The 12,075-nt window shown below is 33.9% G+C and overlaps 3 protein-coding genes across 6 annotated transcripts in view; 1 reads left to right on the plus strand and 2 right to left on the minus strand.

Annotated features, from left to right (window-relative positions):
- LOC129801154 (tyrosine-protein phosphatase non-receptor type 23) overlaps positions 1 to 302 on the plus strand; it is a 38,423-nt gene extending 38,121 nt beyond the window's left edge. For all 4 annotated transcript variants that reach the window (XM_055845927.1, XM_055845928.1, XM_055845925.1 and 1 more), the window contains one exon: positions 38 to 302. In XM_055845927.1, the coding sequence (XP_055701902.1) occupies positions 38 to 150 (113 nt within the window). In that variant the 3' untranslated portion in view covers positions 151 to 302. The remainder of the gene's footprint in view (positions 1 to 37) is intronic.
- The window catches only part of LOC129801176 (40S ribosomal protein S12), a 422,333-nt gene that overhangs the window by 77,427 nt on the left and 332,831 nt on the right, over positions 1 to 12,075 (minus strand). The gene's annotated exons all lie outside the window — the stretch shown is intronic.
- LOC129801161 (oocyte zinc finger protein XlCOF6-like) lies at positions 189 to 12,055 on the minus strand. The gene is made up of 4 exons (XM_055845939.1): positions 11,711 to 12,055; positions 10,879 to 11,630; positions 5,380 to 6,595; positions 189 to 645 (listed from the first exon to the last, which is right to left on the minus strand). Exons 1-4 carry the CDS (start codon positions 11,855 to 11,857, stop codon positions 313 to 315), a joined length of 2,448 nt encoding a protein of 815 aa, XP_055701914.1. The 5' UTR covers positions 11,858 to 12,055; the 3' UTR covers positions 189 to 312.

Here is a 12,075-nt window from a genome sequence, read left to right on the forward strand (position 1 = left end):
CTTTTATGTTAATGTATTTTTTTTGTGGATTTTGTAGATGGTATTATGACATCGTATCAAATGAAAACAGCTCAGACGGCAACGGTTGAAGCTAAGGAAGAGATCATAGATCCCCTGAGTCAACTCGATCCGCTCTGGAAGCTGAAATGAAACGCTGATTGGGTGGAATTGTTGATAAAGATTGTGCATTGTTTCTTATTCATACATTTTATTATCCTGAATTTATATTAGCTCAAGAGTATATTAATCTATGAATATTTAACCATGATTATAGAAATTTATTATAAATTGACTAAAAAGTTTAGTATTGTTTTATTTGTCGGTCAAAAGAAATCTGTAGTCCTCCGTGGAATCAAGCTGAAGGGCAATGCTGGAAGTTGAAAAGATCCCATTGGTGGGATTTTCAGGGAGAGTCTGCATCGTCAGCATCTCCTCAGGATGCTTCTCATCGAGGATCCTGATGATGTTATCAGTGGATGGAGCTGCAGAAGAATCTTTAGGTAGAATTGTCTGATCTTTCGGAGGATAGGTCGTCACGAAAATTATATTGTTCTCCCCTCCAAGGCCATTTTGATTGAGGATCTGATAGACAATGGGAACATCTGCTGGAGTTTCCTGAGTATTTTTGGCATCTGCCGAAGTTTCCTGTCAAATGAAAGGGAAGTATAAATGATATTTTGTAGAAGGAGGAAATTAATAAAAATTCTTTGCAAAAAGGTTAGTATTTCACTTCCTGATTAAAGTTTGACCAAAAACAATTTTAGACCACGCCCCCTTCTGGAGCAGTGGCTAATAAAATTTTAAATGTTCAGATTTTTTTTTAATATTGAATAAGAATACTACAATAACTGCCCAATTAAATTATTACCAACAATTTAATTTTACAAGGAATTTAAAGAAACAACCCTTTAAAATTTAGACCACGCCCAAAATAAGTCTTAGGACAGAACCACATTGACAATAAAATGCTCGCCGTAGCCTCACCGTATTTCTTTCATTTACGCATTTTCATTGCAATTCTTACGCAAATTTCCATTACCATATTACCTTATCGCATACTCGGTGGAACTACAGTGCCCGCTTCGTTATCCGGATGATTGGGAGACAATATGACAGATGCCCGCTTCGTAATCCGGATGGATTTTTTGAATTTGTTCAACGTCTCAAAAATATAATATAATACAAGATTTTTATCTAGAATTACAATAAATGTTTTAACGAAGCTTATAAAGACATAATTAGAGAATTCTATGCTATTAGGGCAGAATCACATTGACAGTGAAATGCTCACCGTCACCGTCAAAGCCCTCACCGTATTTCGTTGATTTACGCATTTTCATTGCAATTCTTACGCAAATTTTCCATTACGATATTACCTTGTCTCATACTCGGTGGCACTAGGTGAAAATAGTATAAGAAAATTGAATAAATAAAGCGAACATGCGATAAACGGTAAGCAAAAAAAACTGTAGGATTTTTTTGCTACAGTTTTTCGCACAGTTTTTTTTGCTCACCGTTTCTCGTGTTTTCGTTTTATTTCTTTAATTTTCTTATACTATTTTCACCTAGCGCCACCGAGTATGAGATAATGTAACACGGTAAATTGAGAATTTGCGTAAAAATTACAATGAAAACGCGTAAATCAACGAAATACGGTGAGGGATTTGACGGTGACGGTGAGCATTTTACTGTCAATGTGATTCTGCCCTTATACTTAATTTATTAAACAAAAATATCGCAGGATAATTCATTTTCATTGCTGAACCTACATGCATACATGACCTCAAAATGATTTTAAATGTACCCGTCGACAAGTCATCAGGATTACGGCAATCCGGATTAGAGAGCGGGCACTGTAGGTGAAAATAATATAAGAAAATTGAAGAAATAAAACAAAAATGCAATAAACGGTGAGCAAAAAAATTGTACGATTAATTTCTCTTAAAGTTTTTTGCTCACCGTTTATCGTATTTTCGTTTTATTTCTTCAATTTTCTTATTTTATTTTCACCTAGTGCCACTGAGTATGAGATAAGGTAATACGGTAATGGAAAATTTGCGTAGGAATTGCAATGAAAATGGGTAAATTAACGAAATACGGTGAGCATTTTACTGTTAATGTGATTCTGCCCTTATTTGAAAAATGAAACTATTACGAGTCACAGAAATATTTTCTTAATTAAAAACGACTTTTACGTAGGTTGACGTGCGACATAAGGTTCAATCACATTTTCTTTTACCTGCAATTTTCTTTTTAATGTAATTTTTAGAGGCGTGGTTTATATTTAGGCAAGGAGGAACGTCATGTCTTTCAATAGATTCATTTAGTGGTGAAGCTATTCTTGAGTTGTGATGTAACTTTTTGTCTTCTTATTTAACTTTTATAATTTAAAAAAAATATATTTTGTAGACTGTTATGATTATGTGAAGAAGCATGATCAAAAATTTTTTTTAGGAAAATTCATAAAATCAAACCTATTTTTATAAAATATATGACACTTAAAATAACTACGGTGCTGTAAAGATCTGACAACAGGCAACCCAAGAAGCAAAATAGCTGCCTTATATAACCAAGTATTAAGACAAGTCTTTTAGTGCACTTCTAAAAGACTTAGACTAGTTGTAAATGATTCAAACGAGTCTAAATTGCGTTATGTATGAATATGATGAATATTCACTCAATCTTTAATCCTTTAACGACGAGACAGTTTTCGCAGACCGAAAATCAGCAATAAAAATTAAACCGATAAGCAAGATCAGTAAAAGGTCTTACACCTATCCTTAGAAAATCCAACAAAGTCTGATTGGTGTATTTTTTTGTCTCTATGAACGGTAGGGACAAAAAATGCCCAAAAATTTTAGTAATTTCTCTGACAATTCCAGTGAATGATAATTTTTACTCTAATGAAAAATATTATGTTTGAGTATTGTAGTTTCTTTTCCCGAGACGGTTTTGTTTAAAAAAAAATTGGAAGTATAAAAAATAATTAAAATAATTTTTCAATATGAGAATTTAAAAATTCGTCATTTTTAAGCTTAAAAATTTACTATATAGCCAATAGCTGGAAATTTGCAAAAAATATCCTAGATTTCTTCAACATTCTACTTTGCAATTACGTATAAACGTAAGAAAAAAATAACTTTATGTAGTCAGGAAAAATTATTTTCTTTATGGGACACTGGTGTTCCAATCGTCCGTAAATGGTTAAAAGCAATTTTGACTATATATGGATTTTTTAGAAATTCTGTTTTATGTCCTAGCATTCAAATTTGAGGAACTTAACTGTATTTTGAAAAAAGTAACGTTAAGATTTTAGTACTGGGGTTGATTGTCTTTATATAAGCTTATTCTGGAAATCGAAGTTATAGAATGGTTGAACTTTGAAAAAGAAGGTCACTCCACAACAATAAATTTCTATCCTAAATTAGAACTTTATCTCATTCAAAAATCTATTAGGGGAAAGTACTCTCCCTTCGAACGTTCATGCCTTCGAATAAAGTGAATTGTCTTTTAGTTTTCCTAAGAGACTTACACATTTCTATCAAATATTAGTTGGCTTATCATCAATTGTTGATAATTCCGTGATAATTTAGTGTAAATCTCTTACGAAAAACAAAAGAAATTCACATTATTCGAAGGCATGAACGTTCAAAGGGAGAACACTTTTCCCTAATACTATTTTCGAAAATTGAATAAAAATCGAAAATAATTCAAAGGTTCGGTTAAAGTTTAATTAGTCCGGGGCGATTTTTTTCTCACACGAAATGATAGTTTACTGAAAACTTTATCTTAAGAGTTCGAGCTCGAGCATTCCACTAAGCTGGGATGTTTTGCCATCTCTTTTGCCGTAATTACTTCTTACATGCTAAATTTTAGGCTTCTTAGTTTTTTCTCTCTCTAAAAATACTTAAAAAGCTAAAAAAAAAGTGGCAAATGTCCCTACTCAGTTTACACCGGAGTCGATTAAAATCCCAAAAAAATGTCAAATTCGGGTCGAAATCCCGAAAAGCCAAAATCCCGGTATGGCGAAAATACCAAAAGGGCCATAATTCCGAAAGAGTCATAATCCCGAAAGGGCCAAAACCTTAAATAGTCAAAATCCTTAGGGGCCAAATTATACGGAGGACAATGTGTAAAATAATTTCCTAAAACAGAAAATTTCCCTTTGCTCCTAACGCGAACACACAATCGTGAGAGTATAGCTATGATCGCTATGATACTTTCAAAAATTCGAGATTTTGGCCCCTTCGGGATTTTGTCGTTCAGGATTTTGGGCTTACAGATTTCGTTCTTTGAGATTTTAGCTTTCGGAATTTCTGCTTTTCGGGATTTTGGCTGTAAGGATTTTAGCTCTTCGAATTTTGTCTCTTTGGTATTTCGATCCGTTCGGGATTTTAACTTTTAGGATTTTGGCGTTGCGGATGTTAGCCATTTCAGACTTTGGAGAGACCCGTTTACACGACCAACTTGTTTCCAGTTGGTTTCTCCCTTTCTAAACCAAACAGACATTTTTTGCAAAAAACAGATTTTTGGAAATGCCTTGAAAAGCACATTTCTCGCTAAGATAGAGAAAAATAATCAGACATAGTTTTAGAAGAATTTCCTTTAAAAATAAGAATTTTTTGAGAATAAGTGAATCAAAATGTCATAAAATCCTGGTCAAGAAATAAAAAAAAATCCCTTTTGTCATCTAATAATAATTTATTCCAATTAATTAAATATTCTGCATTAATTGCAAATTACTTCATAATAGCAATTGTAAATGCTTTAAATTTATCAGTTATTTTATATTAACCCTTTAAGGACGATTGTAACACCGGTGTCCCATAAAGAAAATAATTTTTCCTGACTACCTAAAGTTATTTTTGTCTTATGTCTGTACATAATTGTAAAGTAGAAGGTTGAAGGAATCTAGAATATTTTTTGCAAGTCTCTAACTATTTGCTATTTAGTAAATATTTAAGCTCAAAAATGGCGAATTTTTAAATCTAAAATTCATAATTGATTTTATTTATGTTTTATACTTCCAATTTTTTTTTTAAGAAAAACTCTTTTGGCAATAAAAACTACAATACTATATAATACGTAATATTTTTCATTAAAGCGAAAAGTATTATTCATTGGTATTGTCAGAAAAATTACTTAAATTTTTGGGCTATTTTTGTCCCTATCGTTCATAGAAGCACAAAACACACCGAATCAGACTCTGTTGGACCTTCCAAGGTTAGATGTAAGACTTATCATTGATTATGTTTCTCAGTTTAATTTTTATTGTTGACTTTCAGTCCGGAAAAAGTGTCTCGTCGTTAAAGGGTTAAGCCTCTAATTTGATTTAAAAAAATCTGCATAAAATAAAAAAAAAATGAAAAAACTTCTTACCGTATTTTGTTGATTGATTTCAGTTGAAGTTTCAGTCGTGGCCTCAACAGAAACCTTGGTCGTAGTTTCACTGTGCAGCCTCATATGCTTAATCATGTTAGAACGATCCCCAAAGGATTTTCCGCAAGTAGCACACTTGAATGGCCTTTCTCCCGTGTGAGTCCTCAAGTGTTTCTTGAGAGCATACTGCTCGGCAAATCCCTTCTGACAGACGTCACACACAAAGATTTTCTCATTCCTGTGGCGCCTCATGTGAATCTTGTAAGATTCTAACTTCAAGAAATTCTTGCCGCATATATCACAGCCCCAAGGGAAGTCGCTCGTGTGCCTCTGTGTGTGCATCCTGCACTGTGAGCCCGTTTTGAAGGACATATCGCAGTGACTGCAACTGTACGGTCTCTCTCCAGTATGAATGCGAATATGCTCCTTGAGAATGCCCCGCTGCAGGAAGGATTTTTCACAAATAGGACACTTGAAAGGACGATATCCAGAGTGCCACTTGTAGTGATGCTTGAGGGCGCCATTGTAGTGAAATCTCTGACCACAGATGTCACATGAGAATCTTTTATCTTGTGAATGGCACAGAGCATGGTACTGCAAATGAGGCTTGGTTTTGAATCTCTTCTTGCACACAGTGCATTCAAAAAGCCTCAATGCGATGTGAACATTCTGATGCCTCTGCAGTTGATGCTTCAGCATAAATTCCTTGTCGCACTTGTTGCAGGCAAATCTCCGTGTATTACTGTGCTCAGACTCCTTGTGGAACACCACAACGGAGGGATCATTGAATCTCTTCTGGCAGATATCGCAGAAATATTCCGGAGGTGTCCTGTGGCTACTCATGTGATTCCTAAGTTCTTGCATGTACGAAAAAGCCATTTTGCACAAGCTGCAAACAAATTTTTTAGTTGCTGCAAAACTAGCCTGAGTCTCCAAAGTTGGATCAAAGGCCGAGAGGTCAGGAACCTCCTCGAGAGCCTGCAATTCTGGCATATTCATAAAGTCTTCATCAATTTCGCCCATTTGAGAGATTTCTTGAGGCCTGATTGAGTCATTCTGGAGATCATAAAGGGCCTTGGCAGCCTCAGCAACAGCACTAGATTCCTTGACTTCAACACTTTCCACGATACCCTGTCCACGGTGCCCTGTAAGGACTTGATGCTCCTTCAGCAAATCCTTCTTCATGAAGTTTTCAAGGCACTCGGTACATTCATATCTGAAAATTTTTATTAAAATACCATAAAAGTCCTGTGAATGTAAACTGATCAGGGAAAATTAACTGAACTGTAGCATCGCAGTCCTGTGATTATGAAAATGCCCGTTCTCAAAACTTGTAAAAAATTTAATAAGTCATAGCTATAATCTCAAGATAAACTTAAAAAAAATGGAATACAATAAAGGCCCAAATGGACTCAGGCTTGATCTTTACCCTGTAAAACTTGGCATTAAGATTTATCCCAACTGAGAAAAAAAGAGGCTGCGATTAACTTTTTTTGTCATAATTTTAATACTTTTTGGGTGTAAAAATATATCAACATTTTTTTATGTTAATTTTACACCTTTTAAGGGTAAAATCAACATGAAATAAGGGTAACTTTAACCCATAATACACCTAAAAAGCATAATATTTAACCGGTTTCGGATCAATAATGCAGGGTAAAATCAATATTTCCGGAATGTTATTTTAACTTTTTCGGATTTCTCTCAGTGAAACTGTAATTCAATTAGGACATAGGATCATCAATTAGAAGTCCTTTGCATAAATTACCTTTTTCTAATTCTTTATTGACCAATTTTAAGAGCCAAATATTTTCTTACTTCTGTTACTGCAAAATATAATATTTAAAACCTAAGATTGTAATGCCCTACCTAGACATACTTATGCCGGCTTCAAACTGGAGGTTTAGTCTAGTTCCCGAAGGTCTCAAAAATCTTAATAACAAGCAATTTTATTATTTTTTATTAGCTTAAGCCGAGAGGCGGATTAGTCAGAAGCTGATGAAAATATAATCTATAATAATAATTATGTTAAGCTATCTCTCAGCTTAAGTCGTAAGTCTGCCTAGGGCATAAAGAACCTCAGCTACAAAGAAGATTAAAGATTGGTTTTCTAAGATTTGTTACAAATGGGCAATGTATTAATTTCCTAAAACAATTAAAAAGATCGAATAAAGAACTACTCAATTAAAAGTTTGAAAATTCCGTAATGAGACATTTTTAACGATTAGAGTAAGATTTTCAGGCTTCGCACACATTCTTTGTTTAATAAATCTGACTTATCTAAAGCGATATATTTTAATACATAGTCTCAAGTCATACATTTCCTAAAAAAAATTAGGTCAGGGGGTCAGGTCAAATTCATTAAAGGAATATGGGAAAAATATGAAGTGTTAGAAGCCTGAAAGCCTTCCCCTACTGAAATTACTGCTCGTAAAATTACAAAAATTGGAAGATAAATCAAAAACAGCAGCTAAGCATTGCAGCTACGCAAAATTTTTGGACTCTCAAGACAGAGATTATGCAAATTTTCCTATACTACTACTTCTTTAGGGTGCATACTGATTTACTTATCGTTTTAAACTAATTTTAAAATAAACAGAAAACTATTGCAAAATTAAAAATTAATTTAGTAACCTATTTCTAAGTAATCTTAACATAGATTTGGAGAAGAAAGGACACAAAAGTGAGAGAGAATATAAAGTTATGAGGGAGCATCAGAAAAATTTATGTCTGAAAATCGTGTCTGTTGTAGGTCGTAAAAATTTATGTCTAAAATAATTGTAAAATTCGAAAAGATACCGGTCTTTTACAGATTCCTAAGTGATTTGAGGCCGATATAGACAAGTTGATAAATTCATTGCATTTCAATTAATTTCAATCTTAAGCAAATTTATCGAAAAATACTCCGTCTAAAATGGTATAACGTTGATCTCAAAAATTCAAAATGAACTGAATTATAATAGGTTATACACAACAAAATTACAGTTTTAGAACCGTTTTTAATTTTTGCTTCCTGAAACCAGAGAAAAGGAGCTAGACTCTCAATTTTTTAGGGAAAGCTGTGATTTAAGACTAGCTATTAAAATATATAATTATAGGTTGGATTCAGTTCAGTTCTTTATTCTTTAAATCAAAGTATACAGTAAAGTAGGAAAATTGTTCTTGAAAAGTACAATTTGTGATTGACAGAGATGGCACGATTTTAAGAAATAAACGGCTTAAATCAAGGACTTCAAGGGGATTGGCTTAACAATTAAAGCCATTACGGAGAGAACGAGCCGTTCAGAAAAGATAATTTGTTGATTCATCGACAAAAAGGATTCCTAGGGATGAAACTACGGTATTTTCATAAAGGTACTCCCATGATACCTGATAAAGATTTAGTACGAATTTGCTGCAAAGTGGTGCCTTTTTTATTAATACCAAACCAAACCACCCCTTTAAAAAACTACCTATTTAAATTACACACTGTTTCTTTAAGTCTTATGAACAAAATATCTACTTGAACAACGTCCAAAACATATCCTAAAAAAGAAATTTTTAGATCTGTTAAAAAATTGTTTTTGAGAATGTAGGGGGGGGATGTACAAAAACCATTCACAAAGGATTAAAGACCGATATCGTAGAAGCCTAAATCTTCGATTCATAGTACCAACTAATGCCAATCAGACCGAGTTTATTGCAATTAAAACGATTGTTCTTATCATTTAACCACTAGACCTGCAAGAGATCGGACAGATGGAAAAAGGACACACACAAAAACTCGAATTCGTAGAATTCTGAAATTTTGCCAAAAAATGATCTCTCAGAGGATATCAAAATTGATATTTTTTTCTTTTCATTTCAATTCAACCAATAAAAAAATCATCGATGAATGCATTTCGCTTTCACACTTTACTAGAATTCAAGGCCTTTTAAATTAATATAAACTTATCCTATTCTGTTGAGAAATGCGCTCTTCAGAACTCTTATCGTATGACTATGAAAAAAGCAAAAAAAAGGTTTAACTCTTTCGCGTCATTAGGGTCATGTATCATCCGGGGAAAAAACAATTTTTTTTGACTACTTATATTAATTGAAATCTATCGGTTTGTGCACGATATCATAATAGAAGGATGTAAGATTCTTGGCTAATTTTCTCAAGACTCCAGATATTCAGGAAAAGAAAATATTTGAGATCAAAAATCACTCATTTCGAACTTTGTGAAAAGACTTTTCTTTTTCAAAATTTTTTATATTAATTTTTTTTTCAGCAAAAAGTTCTTTAGAAACACAAAATAGAATATCCAAAGATTGTATATTGCATATTTTGATATAATAAACTACTCTCAATTTTCCAGAAAAGCATGTAGAATTTTCCGGGTCATATATGACCCTATTGTCGGCAAGGGTAACAGTGTTTTCGTCCCAAACCTACAGCGAAATGTAATTGGGACATTGTTTTTCTTTGTAAAATGCAGGTGGGACATCTTGCTCCTGGACATTTCATTTTATATCAGATGAATTATAACATATTTTGCAATATTTTAGAGTATTCTGCAAGCGTCTCATATTGTGCAATTGTATTGTGTGTGAATAAATATGTGGATATGTTTATTTTTGCTAAATAACCACTCAAAATATTGTGACAGTGACTGTTCAAGGGATTACCAGGAAGATTCCTTGAACACCAGGAGTACAGTGTTCATCAAGACAATCCAGTTTTCCATGGTTTTGGCCAAATTAATAACTTCAAGCAAAAACTCTTAGAAAGCTCATTTGAAAATGGTATGTATAACTTGCCTTGCGGACAATAGGGTCATATATGACCTGGGGGTTTTCCGAGTTTTCACGCATTGGAAAACTTTTTCCTCTCAGAACTATTATATTTGATCAAAAAGCATTAGGAAAAACTCAGTTTTACATGAATTCATCTGCTGAATAAAAGTGTGACGCGAAAGAGTTAAACGCTCAGTTCTTTATAACTAATACATATTTTCATACAAGAAATGCAATAACTTCTTTTACAGAGGCTGCAGCATTTTTGTGATGAAGAAGATTATCAGGATATTTTCCCTAGTAATATTTTTACTCAGAGATTGCTTAGACAGATTTAATCATTCTTAATAACGATTTTTTCAAGGTCAAATGTTAAAAAGGCTCTAAAGAACGTTTTTCTCAAACGAATAGAGTCATATTTGGGCTCTTTGGAAAGGTCTTGGAATTTCTAACAATTTTAAACCGGTTTGAATTGATTAAGAACCAATAACTAATTTTTATCCGAAAATCAATTTTATTCCTGCTACGCCATTTTGGGAAGTCTTTTGAATAATTTATCAATCGGTTTAATTGGTAAATGATTTGAAAGTACTTTTAAGATTACCCTAGAAGTCACGATTTCGAGCATTTCGCAAAGCATGGGGCAGATGTGGCATTTTGCCACCTCTTTATACTTTGCTTTGAAGTTTCTTGGAGAGCAAAATATTAATCAATTTTTCTAAAAAAAAAAGATATATTTACCTTACATTCTGATGAGTAGCCCTGTGTGTGAGAAATCTCAATTCTTGAGAGAAACTCTTACTGCAAACATCGCACATAAATCGAGTCTTGAGTCTCGCCACGCGTCCTTTCCGATGAAACTGTGTCTTTTGCGTCACTACCAAATCACTCAGAACAACACCATCCGATGATTTTAGGTGTCCAATAATCTGACTTCCCCTACCTTCCTCACCATCTGTGGCATTTTCAATTATCGGAGCATTGTCTTCGGTGTCAGAGATGTCTGTTTTATCAATAACTCCTTCAGCCACGTAAGCCTTCTCGAGTTCCTTTCCCTGTACCACGCTCTGGAAGCGAGCTGGAATCCTAACTCTACGCTTCCGGCGTCCCTCTTCGAGAGATTCTTCTATTTCTCTTAGCTCCTGAGCTTCTTTTCTCTGCTTGGCTAGGAATTCTTCCTCTGCCTTCAATCGTTGAGCTTCTAGCTCTTCTGGTGGAAGTTTTGGCGGTCTACCGCGTTTTCTCTTTGGCTTCTCACAGCCCCTCATTTTCAGGGACAGTTCATGGGATTGGGGAAATAATACACTATCCTCGCAGAAATCCCCGTAATCATATTTTGAAGCCTCATCCAAGTTATCGCTTTGAGTCTCTTTGAGCAACTGCCTAAGTCTTTCCTGTCCTCTGATGATAAGATCAAAGAAATCAACCGTTGATTCCACTTGAATATTGCATCCTGGACAAATCCACCGGGGAAACTTCCGATCGTTTTTCACCTGAAAAGTTCAAAGGGAAAGTAGGTCAACATAACCTTTCTAAAAACATCATTGAGAAAGAATTAAATTTTTCAACATACTTTAACCGGGAGATACTGGTTTATGAGGTTACTGAGTCGTGAAGGTGTCTCTTCATCCTCTGGTTCAAATAAATGGTATCCCATTTGGTTATTTTCACCACATAATCGACAAATCCTAGAGTCACATAGAAGTTCAACACTTTCCATTTTCACATGTCCAATAACCCTTTTAATAGAGAAAATTGGTAATACTTTGCACTAAATCAGAAGAAGGAATATTTATTGAAGCTTTTCACTGATTTTTCAAGGGAATTAGATGATTGTCTTGTTTTTCAAGTCGTTTTATCTTTGCAAGACACAAAATGCAAGCCTTTCACCATTGCACAAAAAAAAACGTAAACAAACTTTCCGAATTTTCGGAAACG

The sequence above is a fragment of the Phlebotomus papatasi genome, chromosome 2, assembly GCF_024763615.1.
Source record: "Phlebotomus papatasi isolate M1 chromosome 2, Ppap_2.1, whole genome shotgun sequence".
NCBI lineage: Eukaryota > Metazoa > Arthropoda > Insecta > Diptera > Psychodidae > Phlebotomus > Phlebotomus papatasi.

Bases quoted from the DNA above. Each gene is read 5' to 3' on its own strand.
- LOC129801161 (XM_055845939.1), bottom strand. From the start codon at position 11,857: ATGGAAAGTGTTGAACTTCTATGTGACTCTAGGATTTGTCGATTATGT. The intron at 11,631-11,710 runs GTATGTTGAAAA...TGAACTTTTCAG, and splicing joins ACCAGTATCTCCCGGTTAAA to GTGAAAAACGATCGGAAGTT. The intron at 646-5,379 runs GTAAGAAGTTTT...TTCATTTGACAG, and splicing joins AAATCAATCAACAAAATACG to GAAACTTCGGCAGATGCCAA.